The 17,138-nt window shown below is 47.6% G+C and overlaps 3 protein-coding genes across 3 annotated transcripts; 2 read left to right on the top strand and 1 right to left on the bottom strand.

Annotated features, from left to right (window-relative positions):
- Positions 1 to 262: 262 nt before the first annotated feature.
- Positions 263 to 895, top strand: APUU_41259A (uncharacterized protein; the record flags this gene model as incomplete). Its single annotated transcript, XM_041704422.1, has 2 exons — positions 263 to 279; positions 385 to 895. The coding sequence occupies 2 exons, from the start codon at positions 263 to 265 to the stop codon at positions 893 to 895; spliced, it is 528 nt and encodes a 175-aa protein (XP_041557009.1).
- Positions 896 to 2,377: 1,482 nt separating this feature from the next.
- Positions 2,378 to 3,634, bottom strand: APUU_41258S (chitin synthase export chaperone; the record flags this gene model as incomplete). The annotated part of the gene is made up of 7 exons (XM_041704421.1): positions 2,378 to 2,598; positions 2,650 to 2,983; positions 3,030 to 3,123; positions 3,181 to 3,268; positions 3,317 to 3,413; positions 3,500 to 3,535; positions 3,605 to 3,634. The coding sequence occupies 7 exons, from the start codon at positions 3,632 to 3,634 to the stop codon at positions 2,378 to 2,380; spliced, it is 900 nt and encodes a 299-aa protein (XP_041557008.1).
- A 3,623-nt stretch (positions 3,635 to 7,257) lies between these two features.
- APUU_41257A (uncharacterized protein) lies at positions 7,258 to 16,684 on the top strand (the record flags this gene model as incomplete). Its single annotated transcript, XM_041704420.1, has 5 exons — positions 7,258 to 7,540; positions 7,595 to 10,644; positions 10,699 to 10,773; positions 10,820 to 15,383; positions 15,435 to 16,684. 5 exons carry the CDS (start codon positions 7,258 to 7,260, stop codon positions 16,682 to 16,684), a joined length of 9,222 nt encoding a protein of 3,073 aa, XP_041557007.1.
- Between the last annotated feature and the right edge of the window lie 454 nt (positions 16,685 to 17,138).

The raw sequence follows: 17,138 nt of genomic DNA, 5'->3' as shown, positions 1-17,138 counted from the left end.
GCGCCAAGCGAGCGCAGTGACCACAGAATTCATCGACATCACCGGCCAACAAGAGCAAAGCTTTGAAACAGCCAACACGGTCTCTCAAAATGGACTGACTGTCGGTTCCGAATTCATTCGTGTCATATTCCCTGTGCAACAGATCCAAATCCACCCCTTTTCACTGCAGCACTTTACTGCGCGGTGACATTTCTCTCACATTTGGCAACACCGGCAGCTTTCCGCCTGTTACATCGTCCAGCCTTGGACTCGCTCCCTCAGCATGTTCTGTCTCAGGAGGTAAGTAGCTAGAGGCAAGCGGGAATATTCCCCTTCTGCCCAGCGTACCGCATCCCCTTGACGGCTGCTCTGAAATGTAGAAGCCAAACTAACAAGATGTCCCAGCTGGCTCCCCCTCCTCTTCATCCCAACCAACGCCTCCCCGCTCTTCCTCATCTCTTTCGTAACCCTCACCTACCTCCTCCACCGACCATGCATCTACTGCTCCGCCCTCCTCGTCATTCTCTTCGCATCAACCTGCAACTGGTCCGACCGCTGCTTCCTCAATCTCCGCGCTGACTGGTTCGCCCCGCGGTACACGCCTTACGATGGTACAGACGGTTTCAACATGACCACTTCACAAAACACCTCTTCTACTCTCCTCGGCATGGAAAACGAGTCGCTAGCTGGTTATGTCTTCGAGACGGTAAATAACACCGCGAAAGCACTTGCCGGGGCTGTGGTCGACGAGACTCAAAAACGGGTATCCGCGGGCGACGCCTCTTGTCCTTCGACAGCAACGCCAGCGGCGACCGCTGCTGATGAACTCACTGGATTTGGGCTGGAATGGCTGAGAAGTCTAGTTGGGAGGCGGGAATGGACGCTCCCTTGTGTTGATGTTAAGGTTCGGGTATGATATGGTATCAAACCAGTGACCACACATAAAAGCCTTATGACGAGTATGAGATTCCTATTTGGCTTTCTTCTTTGGCATAGGCGTGTATTTTTCTTATCCGGCGATGAGTGTTATATATTGTTCATTTTCATCGTGTTCGATTGGTCTTGACAGACACATTCGTCGTACTGGGCTTGGGTATGCGCAACTAATAGTACGTTGTTTCCTAGCACAACGTCGCAATTCCATGTACATCACATCCCAATAAAGTGCATTGAAGCTCAAGTGTGTCAAACACATATCAGCTGGCGAGTTTGTCTCTTTATTACGCCGTGTCCCAACGCAATAACGTAATACTGTAAACTCGACTGAGCATGAAAAGCCACCCGAATGCTAGAAACAACGAGTGCGAGATCCTGCATACCTTCCAATGGCGAACATGACACTCGTCTACAAAGATAGCCAAAACATTAATTTTCCTCATCTGTGTCCAACCTAATCCTATACATCCACGATTATGAATCCGGGCATGCCGGTGGAGCATATTAGGAGAATTGACACCTTAGGCTAAAAAGTCATGTTTTGCTGGTAGTGTTTACTTAGCCGTATGGTGTACTTCATGGTGTATTTCACCCCGAAGCTACTTTGCCCTCGGCCCAGACTGTACAGATTGCAGATGCTGATCCTATGGCGATAGCCCTAACTTGCTATCCAGCGCCTGCCGTGTGCTACCAAGAGCTGCTAGCAGGCTTAGAAAGGCTTAGATGGTTTTATTTGACCCCGTTTAGGTTTATATCTGAGACTTTGTTTCAACTTCACGACTGATATATACAACAGGGGTTGCTCCCTCCCGCCTTTTACCTTATGATTCTGTTCCTCCTCAATTGAGGTCCCATTTCTGTGACATGTCTCGGCGAGATCGTTCATGATATTTCTTTCCATGATGCTATGTAGTGCTTGGGTCGCGGCTAGGGTTATATATAGAATCATAGTCAAAGCTCAGTTCGAAGCTACAAATATCAGTTATTTATTACTAACTACTTACTACATACATCGCGAAATAGGTATCTAACTCAAAAGCAGCAAAAATAGAGAACCGTACGGATATCATATCTAAACCAAGGTCTGCTGACAGTAGGCGGTGCCAATTAGGTCCAGTGAGCGAAGTTCAACCTAGGTTTCCGCTTCACCATTCCAACTGACAAACCACGTGGCCCCGGTAAAACATAAATAGTTCGAAACGGCAGATGTCGTGGCACATAGGCACATCCAAGACGATCGTGGAAACATGAGCAGTGAAATAGCGAGAAACATGCGTTTAAATTTCAATGCCTCGTCGTGATATCAGGTCGAGACGTTGTGGGTTGGGTATCAAGCGAGTGGAATTATCGTAAGAGATAGTGACGTTGATTTGGAGAGGACAGCGAGAGAACGACACTCTCATAATTGGACGTGCTTTTTTTGTCGGTTTCGTTTTGAGTCTTCAATTAGGCGCGTTAAAAATTAGCTGTATCCCGGCACGGGTTGCGACATTGGCATGGGCCAGTCATCTTCTGTGATGCTGCTCCAGAAAATCCAAAGCACAACAACCGAGATTAATGTAAAAAGGGTCTCGAACAATGCACCGTTGATCTTTCCGCTTGTCGCCGAGCAGAGGTGGGTGCTGATAACGTAGTTGAATATTTGACCAATGGCGAAAAGAATCGTGGTCGCGAAGAGATACACTGTATTGGTCAGATAAATTGGCTCCTTTCAACAGAAGAAGATATACGCACACATTGGTCGGAATTCCCCAAGTACGCGAACCACTAGGTATGCTTCCAGGGCAAAGAATGCGAACAGACAAACGAGCGGGAAGAGCTGGTATAATACATAGAGCGCGATGTTTCGATAATTATTGGTCTCGGTTGTCGCAAAAGTGCCGGTCCAGTTGAAAGCAGTGTCCAAGGCGATGTACCCCGTACCGATGAATAAAATTCCGGCAGAGAAGAGAAACAGTCCTAGTGAAGCAGGGGTGCCATCGTCGAGGAATTGGAAGCCAACCAAGGCGTTTAGGAAAAGAATCCAGCAGGTCGCCGTAATCGCAGCAACGTGCACTGCTGAGAAACCCTGCAAGAGGTTAGGCATTTCAACACAAATACCGGAGAAGCCATACCTTTCGAACATTATCGTCAAGGGGAAAACCACCGACGGTAAATATTTCGCAAATCTCGATGACGGCAAAGCCCAGCAGGAATATCTGCATTTCCCTGTGCATCCTCATCAGTATTTGTTGCATTCTTCAGGAACGTGCCGAAATCACGTACCTCCGCCCAACAGCGGCTTGTTTCCGATCCGATCGCCATACTAAAACTAACGAGACAAGGATGCTTATAAACGCGAGCAATATAGACCCTATCGAGGTGAGCAAAGGTCTTCTTTTGAGAAAACGACATGTCATACCGAGGTTCGCAAGGTTTCGGCCACCGCTAAGTGGGATTCCAACGAGCTCGCACCCATCAAATGCAACATTAGGGGGCTGGTTGTTGGGTACAAAAAGCTTTGAAGATGATGGTGGTTAGCAACACATAGACTTTCGATATGGAAGATTTTGCACCAGGCTGGGCGGAATGTTGGCTAACATACATTGCAGACTGGAAGGGTAGAATCGCGACAAAAGTCCTATTTTGGGCGGAGAATGCGTCAGTTCATCATCACGGCATGCAGCATGTGGGTTGAGCCGCAACTCACGTTGAAATTCCCGAACTGAGTCGAACCCATGGCTTGCGAACGCTGAAATCAAACAATCACCATGCGAGGAAATAATGAGAAGGATTCGAGCGTGGAGCGATGGGCCTGGTTTAAGTTGAAACCTGAAATCGAGGTCGAGGTCAAGGTCGAATTCGCCTGGTGGACCCACGACCAGCGAACCAGTCACGATCGCGCCGCTAAAGATCTGGATGCGCAGCGATTGTTACGATGTCGTAGGAGAAACCGTTGCGGTTTATTGTCGGGTGGAATTGGCTGTCAAGATGCGATGCGATGCACACGTTGCAGAGGCAGTTGGGCAGCGGACAGGTCGAATTTGAGGGACGGAGTGCAGGAGTCGGTCTGAAACCGATCGTGACGGAGGCTGGAAAAGGAGTCGCGGTCCGAAAAGCCCCCCAAACTGTCCGACTCACGAGAGACCACGAGGCTGGGTTCGAGCGAGAGACGAAGATTCCGGGCCGGAGTCGTATGTATATAGACGGGGGAAGAAAGCAGGGAAATAAAGCAGGCGAGAATCGAGAGAAGTTGGCAGTCAGTGATGATCGTCCTGGTCAGTACTTGGGAGGGGAAACACGAGATGGCGCAGCAATTTTCCCACTGGGATCTCACAGCCAGCAACTCAATTCCAATGGACCGCTTCCCTGCGTGCTGCAGGGATTGGCGTCATGAACCCAGTTTCTCTACGATGGCTTTTTACTACTTCTCCGCCCCTGAATTGCCATTATTTGACCCCTTTACAGAACTTGGTTGTTGCATCCACGGTTCTCCTGTTCCATCATCCATGGATGCCGACCGGGCCTCCCCCAGTTTCTATTCTTGTTTCTCTGGTTCAGTGGTGCCTGGGCGTGGCAAATCCGCATCAGCATCAACACTTATTCTCACAGCCTAACCCGGATTGTCCGGCTCAATACATACTCCGTACTCTGGTATATTCAGGCTAATGCACTGGATTATTTCGTCTTCGGCTTTCTCCGCTCCCCAGCAACAGTGACATCACCACCCACCCTTGGTGCGGTTGCAGATTCCGTGCATCCCGATGTATGAGATTTCGGCAAGCTGCAGATCGCTACAAGGCCCTAATTATTATTTAGACGGTTTTGACCTCCTTAGAAGCGAGAGTTTGTGCCTCCGCGTACGTAGGCTCCAGGGTTTGGTGTCCCGTCCATTGGCACTCGGGTCACCGGTCTGGTCTGCCCCCTTGCGCCTTCTCCGGATTATGGCTTCGGCTTGTGGCGCAGGAATTGCGATCTGGACTCTGCAGTGCCTTACATATATCCGGTGTTCGCCTGGCAACTGATGTTAGGAGGGGGATGGATGACGGGGGGGTTAAATAGTTTGCATAAGGTAGCGATCTAGATAGCTTATCTCCTTAGCAACCTCGCGAGGGCCCGGGTAGACATGTGAGCTGTAATTCTAGGGGTCAACACGGCGCAGTTTAATCTCGACCTTTCAGGGGTTTAAAGCAACTATCTGTCGAAAGAGCGAGGGCTTGAGGGTTGAGACGAACCACCATTACTTTTGTAAATGTCATTGGCTCACTATGTACAAACCCTTCATGCTATCCATCTCGGCATTTGTCTTGGTAGCAGTAGTAAATTCTAGAATGTTTCAGAGTCAGAGACGAGGGCCAAATGATAACCAGAATTTGGTAGATTGTTTCATATTTGCACGTCATATGCTCGGTACTCTTCAACATCGTCTCCAACTCTCCATCCGGTGCTCGCCAGCCGTTGAATGCCGTTCTAGTCTGGCACATCTGTGACAAGAGGGACGGTTTTGATCCACCACGGCGCGGAAGCAAGCAGACGTGGAGAATTTGCCTGACTCGATGCCCCCGAGGACGGCCTGGGTACCATGGTTTGTCTGTGTGGAGGGAACACGCGGACGGCCAGACGATGGAGGAACCTACCAAAGCAGCAAACGCTCCTCCCGTCTGGTCACATTCTCGGCTCCTAGCAAGACATTTGATTCTCGAACCAGTCAAGCATCCGTCCTCTTCTACTGCGAAGAAAATGCAATTGGGACCGCGTGGTTTGGAGCGATGTAGATGATAAACCTTCGTCTTTATACTGCCTTTTGGTGCAGATCTCCACGCCGTCCCCAGGTTCATCGTTGCTATCCAAGGATTATACATGCAGAGCCCCATCTCTGTTCTGTATACGTCAAGGTAAGCTTATCCCATCAGGTAGACTGCTTCAGGCGGAGTTCAATTCCCACCGAGTCATGGTAAACTTGAAACCGGCGGAGAAGCTGATTTGGCGAATATGAACTTGAGCCACGATCATAGATGACTGTCTTCGATTCACTCTTCTCGTGCCATAGCATATGTGATGGGGGATGTGGAATTTACATGTGCTGGTGCTGGTGCTGGTGCTTCGGTATAATAGGTCTGGTTGTCAGCCCATGGGAGTATCGAAAGTCTTTCCTGAAAATGCTTCGGGAAGACAAGGCACTCATTTTGATAGTAGTCGGTTATTATTGTATTGAAACTGAAATGGTCAATGCTATCAGTTATATCTGCCTTGAACTGGAGCACAGAGAAGCACCCAGCATAGCAACTTGATGCTGACCGAATCTAAATAGTCTGAGATGAAACCCTTTCTATCAACTCTCATTGCGAGCAAATGGCTGAGACATCCAGGCAGATCGGTTTTCTCACTTCGTACCCGCAATCAGTTGTTATCTACCACTAAATCTGCCGTTTTGGTTTCATTTCGACTGTACCTTGTATACGGAATCCTCGCCCATCCTGATGCTGATATTGGAATGAAATTGGGACCAAGTTTGGTGCTCCCCAACTCATCATCTTCTTTGATCTTTCACTTCCTTCTGCCGACGCAACATTCAACGCTCATTTCCAGCTTCAGTTCAGTTCAGTTCTTTTCATTCTTAATTCGACCCGCCTTCGGCTTCCCAATGCACTTCATACTTTCCTCTTACTTCAACTTCTCCATTTTAAGATTACCTCTCTCTCTTACCTATATCTCAAGGCTCTCTTCTCTCTACTTTGTCACTTTGATCGTAGCCTCTTCTTTATAGTCTACTTCCTCCCTCTCCTCCTTCTTCTACTCCCACATCCACGTCTACGTCTGCTCTTATCCTACTTTTATATCTACCTATCCTCTTACATTTTTCTACCTCTTCTTTACTCGAAAGTCCTTTAATATCCCTTCTATATCAATTTCCTTACTGCCTTTGAATCTCATATCCCTCACCTCCCGCTTCTATATCATCATCTCCGCCTATATACTCTTTTTCGTCCTCTACTTCCCCCTGTTCTCATATCCCCTGGCTCCATACCTCTTTCCTGCTTCTCCAGTATCCTCTATTTCCTAATCCCTCTTCGTATGTCCTCACATCTATCATCATCCTGATACTCAACTCTCCGCCTACATCTCCCAGCTGTTTTCTTACGCCCCGAACTTCCTCCCAAAAGTTCTTCTTGATCTTCTTGATCTTCTTTCTTCTTTTATCTATCGACTTCAAGCTATAATTCGCCCTTTTTCTATCATCTTCCCTAATATTCCAACTCTTTGACTTGCTTTCTTACTCCAACCCATCTCCCTAGGAAAATCCAGTCAATTCAAACGTCCATGGACGACCATAATACCCCTTCTCCTCCATCCCCAACCACTATGGATCCTGAAGTATTTCAGTACATCTTTCACCATGTCGTCTTCCCTCCAAGGCTACCCGGAGAACCTGAACGCAGACAAAAATTCCTTGAGAGCGGGATGATGAGGTTCGTAAAAGATACCCTTGCCTCCTTTGTGAAAACGAGACCGCCAGACATCCAGGACAAATGGAAGCCGGCTGTCAATATGCTTGAACTGTGGATCTCAGTCGATGCCGGAGGGGATGATCTCAACCGCCATCAAGACCTTCTCATGCGCCACATAAAGGATCTGAAAATTCATGGTATTTTATTTCGTACCCCTTGGCAAGTAAATTACTTACACGGACCATATATAGGAGCTGTTGCATTATACGTTTGTGCACAAAACTGTGGATGGCTAGCACATTATGACAGTGCCCGCGACAATGTCATTATTGATGCTTTTGAGGTAACCGCCACCTCAGCTGCTATCCTCAAGGCCACAGGTCCTCTTATTCGTTGCTTTCCGGGCCAGAGTGCGGTCATTTCCGCCTCGATGATCAATGAAACTGCCTTCTGCAAATATTTGGCTCATAACCTCTGTCGTCTAAACCTGGAGTCTGTCCGTGAGATGTGTCCCAAGGCCACTCAATCGCGAGATTGTATCAAGGAAATCCGAGATACCGTAGATCCTGGCTTGGTCACCGAGGGGCTAATGTCCCAGCTTTTAGCATTCGGGGAACACAATGTCTGGAAGTCCTTTGAAAAGCACATGCGTGACGAAGTTATTTATGACGACACCAAACTACCATGGCGACGTTCACCTCTGTGGTTCGTGATGAAAGTTGCCCTTCAGACGATTCTCTATCGCATATTTCCAGACAATGAGGGCCACGCGGAATATAAAAATTATATGCTATATCTCGCGGTTATGATCGGAGAGGAGGCTCAGAACCTAGAGCTTCCCAACATCGCGGATATTCTCGCCATTAGCCGAGCCAAGGTCGCTCGTCGGACGTATAAACTGCAGGGTAAAACTTTTGAAACTGTGATGAAGCGAGTAATGGAAACCGATGAAGCCATTTTACAGCATTTGCAACAGCTACGTGCCCGCGTTCAGACCCCTGAGTCCATGGCTATTTCCCATTCGTTTGGACCGTTGCAAGAATGTGACTTGGAAGCATCACTAAAGCATTCCAGAGATTACATATATAATGCAATGAAGTCCCGCACACCAGACAATTGTTCGTCAAGCTTCAATAAGAAGCACAAACAGCGAAGGGGGCGCCAAACAAGTGGCCTCCCGAAGATAGAAGACGACGAGATTCTCTCGCTACTTGACTTTGAAGCTGGGGTAGATACAGAGCTACAAGAATGGCATGCAAAGACCAGTCCAACGGAGAAAGTTTGCTGTGATCTTGCAGATCTCATCGAGAAATACTCCGAATTCGCAAGCAAGAAATACGCTCAGATGCCAGACGCATCCTCTCCGATGCTTCTTGTTTTGCTGGAATTATGGGTTTCCCTTGATAGTCTCTGTGTCCGCCTCTGTCCTATCCTTAAGGACTATTCGCCTGAGCTGTCCAAGAAGATTGTTGAGCCCCTACTTCTCCCTCTCTTTCATCAAATGCAACGGGCGCGACAAGTCGAGGACTATATCCGTTCAAGACAGCCACATGGTAGCTCTCTCAAGAGCATCTTTTCCGACCCCGGTCCCGACACATTCGCCGTTCGATATGTGGATAAGAACCGGAAGCATAAAAAGGTTCTTGAAAGTATTGAAAACCTTGCCACACAGAAACGGGAGGCTTTGCGCAAGGAATGGGAAGATCGGTCAAAAGAATATCAAGACCTCATCAGCCAAGCATCAAACCTCACTCATGACTCTGATCTAGATGAATGGGATAATGAGACACATTCTACCTCGTGCGATAAGTGTGCTTTGGAAACGAAGGCGCAAAAACTTACAATCCAAGTCCATGAGTGGCCACTTCCTAACGATGAGGACAAGGCTAAGAATATTGCGTTTGAACTTGATTGCCCTCGCTGGTTTGCAAAATGGCGGGATATCACTTGGAAAATTGTGGACGACTATGGCAGGCCTCAGGCAAGGGAACCCTCAAGGATGGAAATGAATATCTTAGAGTACCCAGCCACGCAAACTTTCGTTACTAAATTGGGTCAAAGGCTGACCCTCGCTTCTTCCACAAAATCATGGTTGAATACTCATTACAAGACTCAGAAATTTCCAGTCACTTTCGATACAATTGCTGTTTCCAATCCGTTTAACTTCTCGCTGTGGGATACGGAGAGAGAAGTATGGGTTGCAGGAAGATTCAAGCTCCAAAAGTACCCGACCTTCAACCATTTGTGCACCCTTACGCTCAACAACCCAAAATATTCCGGCCTTCAGTATGCAGTTGAGTCATGTCAGCATCACCAGAACAAGGTGCTAGCAGACCAACGTAACTGTCCCCCAAAGATAACCCTCCAGGAGATGAGCGCCTTCGGTCATCTCCGTGCTGGCGAGCGCCTACAATGGTACAATATAACCCGAGAACTAGTATCTCCCTCGTTCTCGATGAATGAGAGCTCTGTCCACAAGTTGCTATGTCAAGCAGCATGGGAGCTTGGCTCACATGGGTCCGGAACGCAACTTGGCGAGGCTCATGCATTCTTTGAAGAGCTCGCCTCCGTTAACAGACTTTTAGAGTCGCTCGAACATAGGCTAAGCATCATTTCGACAAACTGGAATGAACACTATACTCTACACACAGTCGTTAACTTAGGTGTTCGAATTTTAAGTCTTTGTCCCACGTCAGCTGTCGAGCGCGCATCATCCTTCCTCAGGCGTTGCAGGAAGGTCGCGATAGATTGGTGCACAAGGATTAAGACGGCTCTTGATGCCAAAATAGGTGCCGAGAATGATTCACGATTGTCACTACTTTTCAAAATTGGGGCAATCTGTCTTTTGACATTTTCTGTTGAGGATAGACATCTTAGCAAAGTCCTTGAAAGCGAAGAGGATTTGCAGTTCCTGTTGAGATCTTCGATTGTGCTCTTTGAGAATACCCCTGGGCCAATCGAGAGCCAATCTTTGGAGAATAGAGCCTTAGTTCTTCATGGTACAAGGGTTCTCTGTAATGCTGAGAAGCAAGTCTCGCAACTCATCATTAAGCACCCGTCGGCTCTTAATGTTGCTATCCAACAAACCGCCAACCACCTTCAGTTTTCTTCACCCTGGTGCTTCGCTCCTGGAGATAACCAGAGATGGGCTACAAATAAATCGGTTTTAACCACTGATGGGGATACACAGGAAGTTCATTATAATATACTGAGTGGCGAGCTCCTGGTTAACAATGAACGGCCAAAGCGCCTTCCGGATGAGTACACCATACATCCATTATTCCAGCGGCTATTTGGCTCGGTAGGAAGATTCAATATCCAGTTCTTCAAAATTGCACTCACTTACTTGCTATAGCAAACTATTTCTGTGGTCTCTTGCCGCAAAAAGGGCACGAAGTTTGCATCAACGCAACGGTTCGGGAATTACATTGTAGGCCACCCTCCCATTTGGCCGGACTTGACACTCATATATATAGGTTTATTTTCGTCTTGAGGGAGATCAGCTTGTGGTTAAAACGATGGCAGACCACGCCCTGCGGCTAATACCACATGACGTCTTAGCTGAAGACTTTCCAGACTCGCTTATCACAAAATTTGCGCACTGGTTGGATCTAGAGACAGGAGAAATTGAGTTCCGACCTCTTGATCAAGCCTGGGAGCCGAATCCGAAAAACTGGCGTACATCCTATAAGCACCAAAATGGAGAGATTCCGAGGACTAAACAGGGTCAACGAGTGCTGGTTGATGTTCACAGCGGCCTCTTTGAACAAGTTTCAAATGTTCTGTCTCGCTTAGACCATCTGAAGCACATCCAAATCACGTCAACCCAGGACAGCAGAATTGAGGCCAAATTGGTCCGCCTGCACCTAAGTTTCTTTGTTAATGCCGATGGTGCATTAGAATGTCGGGAGCATAATGCTATAGTTGATCAGGATCAGGACATCGGATGTCTCTCCAACCTATTCAGCAAACTTGTTCTACGCGGTAAAACTGGTCAGGGTCACCGTACGGTGTTGATTCCTTACGGAATGGTGAGAATCAGCAAAGAGGCATTATACAGCCAAGTTTCGATATATCCTCTAGACGGTTCGCGCGTCAAATATTTTCATTACTTATTCGACCCAACCCTTGGGATGCTCTCAGACACCTCCGGTATGGCGGGTGCCTTATATCAAGCTTATTTGCACGCCGTTACTACCTATGTGCTTCCTGACGCTGCAACAAACCGATCTGGGACCGAGGAGGCTCTTCGTATACTCCGACAAGCCCGAATGAAAAGCTCGTTTCCTTTAGATAGTGATTGCAGTCATCTACTGGAGCTTATCGCATCTCTAACTCCGCGGCGCCAGTACCATCCGCCTGGAATAGAGGTCATGCAAAGGGTCATTTGGAATCCGCAAATGGGTGAACTAGCACAGCATGACGACTTCAGAGTGATCACTCAAGATATTTTCAATCACACGGCCAAATTTGCTGCATTCCACAGTTCGAAGAAGGAGCTTCCATCAGGGCTTGATCGTGGAGACACTCACCTTCTCGATAGAGCACGACACTATCATTCCCGGTTTCATCGGTCTGAGTTTGCGAACAATTTGACCGGCCTAGATATAAGATACCCTGAGAAGCCCATGCCATCTGAATATAACGCGCGAGACCGGCATGGCTGTGTTAGTGATCGAAGCCGTCGTGTGTATGAGACTGCTGCGCTTATACGAGATTGGCCCTCCAATGCAAGTCAGAAAGAAATGCTTCTCAATATGGTCAAAGCGTGGGGTAATATCTATATGAGAATACTTACGCCAGATCAGCACACATATACTTCACTCATGGATTCGCAGATTCAACATCTATGGGGCTCTTTATACAGCCAGTGCCGCTCGAGCAACCGGGAAACGGGAACATACAAACTGATTTCAGTATTTTGCACGATTGCCTTCGGTAAATCAGTCCCAACCTGGCAGCTGCGTCATCTATTAACAATTGCATTCTCTGGATATTTTCCCGAAGTCCCCCAACAGTTGCTCCAAGGGCCAGTGCAGTTGGGTCTGGCACCGGGGCAAGACATTGACAGGTCAAAGGTCAAAGAAGAGATATCTAACAACTATCCGCCTCAAAAACCCAATCCTAGAGGCAACATGAAGAATCTATCAAAATCCGAAAAAGGCAAAAGGCGTTATGAACAGAAAAAGAAGTACGAAAAAACGAAAAAACAGGAAATCGAAGCCCTAGCAAGCCAAATCACCAGACAGTGGCCATGCGAGGTTCTTCAACGACCTACCAATATGGAGCCCTGGCAAGTCAAGAGCTTGAATGCCTCTGATATTCTGTTCAAGAGCTTTAACAGGAATGTCCAATTTCATCAGTTTATTGAGCTTGTACAACAGAAGCTAGATGCGGTGCCTATATCTCCACTTCCGGACCTACTACCAATACCACCTGCTCTTCCGCAGTGCCGGCCCTTGATCTATGCTCGATCAAATCCCTGGCAGGCCCCAAGTCTCCAAGATATGTTACGTTCCTCAAATGCTCCTCTTCCAATGGACATAGATCAAACACCCCTCCGATACCAGAGACCTCAAGTGCCTGCATCTTCTGATAGAGGCCCTATTGATAATCTTCAATCCTTAATCGTGGGTCTCCGCAGAAGTACCAAGACTATGTGTCGACAATACGCGCATACGCTTTTGGATAGCCTGGAAGCACTAGACAAAGTGCACTTGCCCTGTGTATCTGCGGGACTCCCCATTGAGAGAGACTCTCTTGTCCAGCATCACAAACGCGCCATAGAGCAACGAGATAGCCTCTGGGGTCAGATTGTTTTGGCATTAACAACGGTGGATAGTAGCTGGAAGGCCATAGGCGGTGCCGTATTTTGGCCGTCCATCACTGTCTTGTCGATGCTGTCGTTTCTCGCGGCTGATAAGTGGGATTCTGTTCCTCCATTATGGAAAGATACGCTTTTGATGTTTACAAAGGTCATCGTTTCTTTGCGTCGATACGAAAGACTTTTAGAACATTTCGACAAAGAAGATATCAATACATTCTACAAAGAAGCAGAAACAGTAGGCTGCGAAGGATGGGATGCATCAAGCAATCCCGATTGGCTACTTTTGGAAATCGAGGGAAACATGACAATCAGGGAACGCCAGGCAAATGTCGCACATAGAATGATCGCGCCAGAATCTAAGGAAAACTGCGTCCTGCAGTTGAACATGGGGGAAGGCAAAACGACGATTATCACACCGATGATTGCAGCGTGCCTCGCAAATGGTGCCCAGATGGTTCGCATTGTAGTGCTGAAACCGCTTCTGCGACAAAGTATCAATCTTCTCTCCCAGCGCCTTGGGGGTCTATTGAACCGTCCAATTTACTATGTTCCTTTTTCAAGAAATACACGCATCGACAAGAGTACTATAGAGACCTTACAGGCAACCTATAGCGAATGCCAGCAAAAACGAGGAATGCTTATCGTTCTTCCAGAGCAGCTACTTTCGTTCCGACTAGTCGGGCTAGATCTCGCACCGAGCGATAGTGCGCTTGGGCTCGTTGACATAGAGCAATCACTGCAGGATAGCTGTCGCACTATCATTGACGAGAGCGATGAAATCCTGGATCCGAAATTTCAATTAATATACACACGAGGCAATCAGCAGAATGTCGATGGGGAAAGTGATCGCTGGGCCATTATCCAGTATGTGCTTGAGTTGGTAGAAAAACAAGTCAAGACCTTGCAGTCAGAAGACCAAATGAGCTTGGATATCGAACAGCGGGGTATCCGCTATCCTCTTATCCATTTTTTGAGCAAGGATGCTCCAGATCGACTGCTTCAGAGAGTCACCGAAGCTATCAGCCGTGGAGAACTTCCAGGAGTATCATTCACGGAGTGGGCAGAGGCAACGCAAACGAGTGTGCTGAATTTCATAACTTGCCTTGAGACCAACAACACAGACAAGAGGGTAGTACAAAATACCTTCAAGGATAGTATAATTCTCAAGAAACTCCTGGTCCTAAGGGGTCTTTTTGCTCACGGTATACTACGCTTTGTGTTAGCAAGCAAGCGCTGGCTTGTGGACTATGGCGTTCATCCCTCGCGATGCTTGTCAGCGGTGCCATTTAGGGCTAAGGGAGTGCCATCAGAAAATGCTGAGTTCGGGCATGCGGATGTTGCGCTGGTATTGACGTGCTTGAGCTATTACTATGAGGGTCTTACCGAAGAACAAGTTCGACAATGCTTCTATTTCCTAATGAAAGAGAATGATCCTGGAGCTGAATATCAGCGCTGGATTACACGGAATCGGGATGGACTGCCCGAGGGTCTACACTCCTTCAATGGGGTCAATTTGGAGGATGATCACGCCTTCCAGAGAGTCTTATACCAGCATCTCCAGTACCAGAAAGGGATCATTGACTTCTTCCTTGCCAAAATTGTCTTTCCCAAGGAGGCAAAGGGCTTCCCTTCCAAACTGTCGTTGTCTGCATGGGACATTCCCTCGAAGCCGGCTCAGCCACTTACGACCGGATTCAGTGGAACAAATGATAATCGATACTTGCTGCCAAAGTCAATGCCCCAGAAAGACTTACCGTATCTTCTTCATACCAACGCCATGGTTCTAAGCCAGCTCCTACATGACGACAATAAGCAGTGTATCCTTGCAGAAGATAAGGATGGTCGTCAGCTTCCGGTGAACGGGCTCTTGCATCTTATAAATGATCAAAATCCTCATATCAAGGTTATCATTGATGTCGGAGCCTTAATACTAGAGTCAAGTAACGAAGAAGTTGCGAAGAAATGGCTATCTATTGTCCCAGCTGATAGATCCCGTGCCGCTATCTATTTTGATGCCAATGATGAAGCTATGGTGGTTGACCGAGAGGGTTACGTTGAACGGCTTACTGCGTCCCCTTTTTACGACCGGCTACATCTTTGCTTGGTCTTCCTGGACCAACACCACGCAAGAGGCGTCGATATCAAACTTCCACGCACATATCGTGCAGCAGTGACACTTGGACCACGACTAACCAAAGACCGACTGGTTCAAGGTAAGTTTCCAGCATTGAATATCATACGCAGCCCTTGCTGACCTCAAACAGCATGCAATAGAATGCGAGAACTAACCAATGGCCAATCGGTGGCTTTTTTTATACCTCCAGAAGTTAGGCATGATATGAAGAAGGACGGCGCAGGCATTGCTTCCACCGACGTTGTACAGTGGGTGCTAGAACAAACTTGCGATCAGCTGGAAAAGTTGCAACCACTCTGGGCATGGCAAGGCTTACATCATTTCCGCTGCGCCCAAATATGGGATGATTTTAGGACGCGCGCCAGTTCCTTAGAAGACATTGTGGCTCGCATCCAGCAGCCTGAGTTAAAGTCTCTTTTTCAATTATACGCTCCGTGGGGGGAGCATTCTCAGTCTATTGCTTCACTCAGAGAATTAGCCCCACACGATCCAACAGTCCGTGAACTTCTTGAGAAATGGGAAGGAGTCGCATCTACGCAGACTACTCTTTACGAGGAGCAAGAGCGAGAGCTAACCCAGGAGATCCAGAGAGAGCCTCAAATCCGCCGTCCGCCATCTGTGGAGGCACAAAGTCACATCGTGAATGCCGATATCAAGCACTTTGTCAAGCACGGTCAATTCCCCAGGTGGATCTCATCTGACGATGTTGACCCAGCGTTCAAATGTCTATCGCAAACATCCGCACGCGCATTTGAACTTCCTACCAGCATCGGACCCCATATATATGCTTCGCTCGACTTCCTAAGTACGATACGCCAGGATGATAATACTGTTGATGATGAGTTCCTGAAGCCTGTGCACTGGGTTCTCTCGAGTACCACCATTCAAACGCTCATCATTATTAGCCAGCACGAAGCAAACTACCTGATACCCAGCATCCGCAAGTCCAAAAAGGCTACACTCCATATGTATGCCCCGAGGACGGCTAAAGATATGTGCTCCTTCAGCAAACTTGACTTCCTCACAGTTGGCCAACCTAGGTCACCTCTCCAAGTATCGCCAGAAGCCATCCGAGATCTTGAAATATTTTCCGGGAGTCTTTATTTTGATTCTTTTGCCGAGTACCAGAGTGCCTGCCAATTCTTCGGATTCAAAACCGATAGGCTCCTTGATATCCCCCAGGACGCCATCACAAGCGAGGGCTTCGTGAGCAAAGAGGCGCGCACCCAGGCCCAATGGCCAGTCCATTGCCCTTTCACCACTAGCCCACTACCTTTTCTGAAAGCATGGTATAGCATTCGGACAAAAGGCCAGGGGTTTTCTCAGTCCCATATTGGGTCTATCGTGGAGGCGCGACGCCTAACCGAGGACCGTTTCTGACTATACGCAGCATATATATGCCACGCATACTTTTGCCATTTATCCTATCACATTTTCAGGATCTAGAATCTTCTTGTGTTTATTTCGGCCACGGTGATGTTTTTAATTTGGACCGTGGCTGGGATGATATCTTTATGTATTATTCTGGGTTTTTTGAGACAAGAGGGGCCATCCCATCCTTTACATATAGATCATGCATGTCCTTAGCTAGATCGAACTGATAGACCCTGCTAGAGGAATTGAGCAACTCGCAGTCACGAAACACACTACAAATGACCACGAATCCGCAATGGTCCTAGGGATACAAGAACAAAAACATGTAGAGTATATTCATCGACATATCCAAACCACAACTACCAGAGAAAAAGAAACTTTTTTTTTTCCAAAAGAAAGATGGGCAGTCCATTAATAACAATAATAAGGCTGTGTACTAGGAAAGGTACGAATATAGGAC

The sequence above is a fragment of the Aspergillus puulaauensis genome, chromosome 4 (genome assembly GCF_016861865.1).
Source record: "Aspergillus puulaauensis MK2 DNA, chromosome 4, nearly complete sequence".
NCBI lineage: Eukaryota > Fungi > Ascomycota > Eurotiomycetes > Eurotiales > Aspergillaceae > Aspergillus > Aspergillus puulaauensis.
This window is presented reverse-complemented; position numbering and strand designations above follow the sequence as displayed.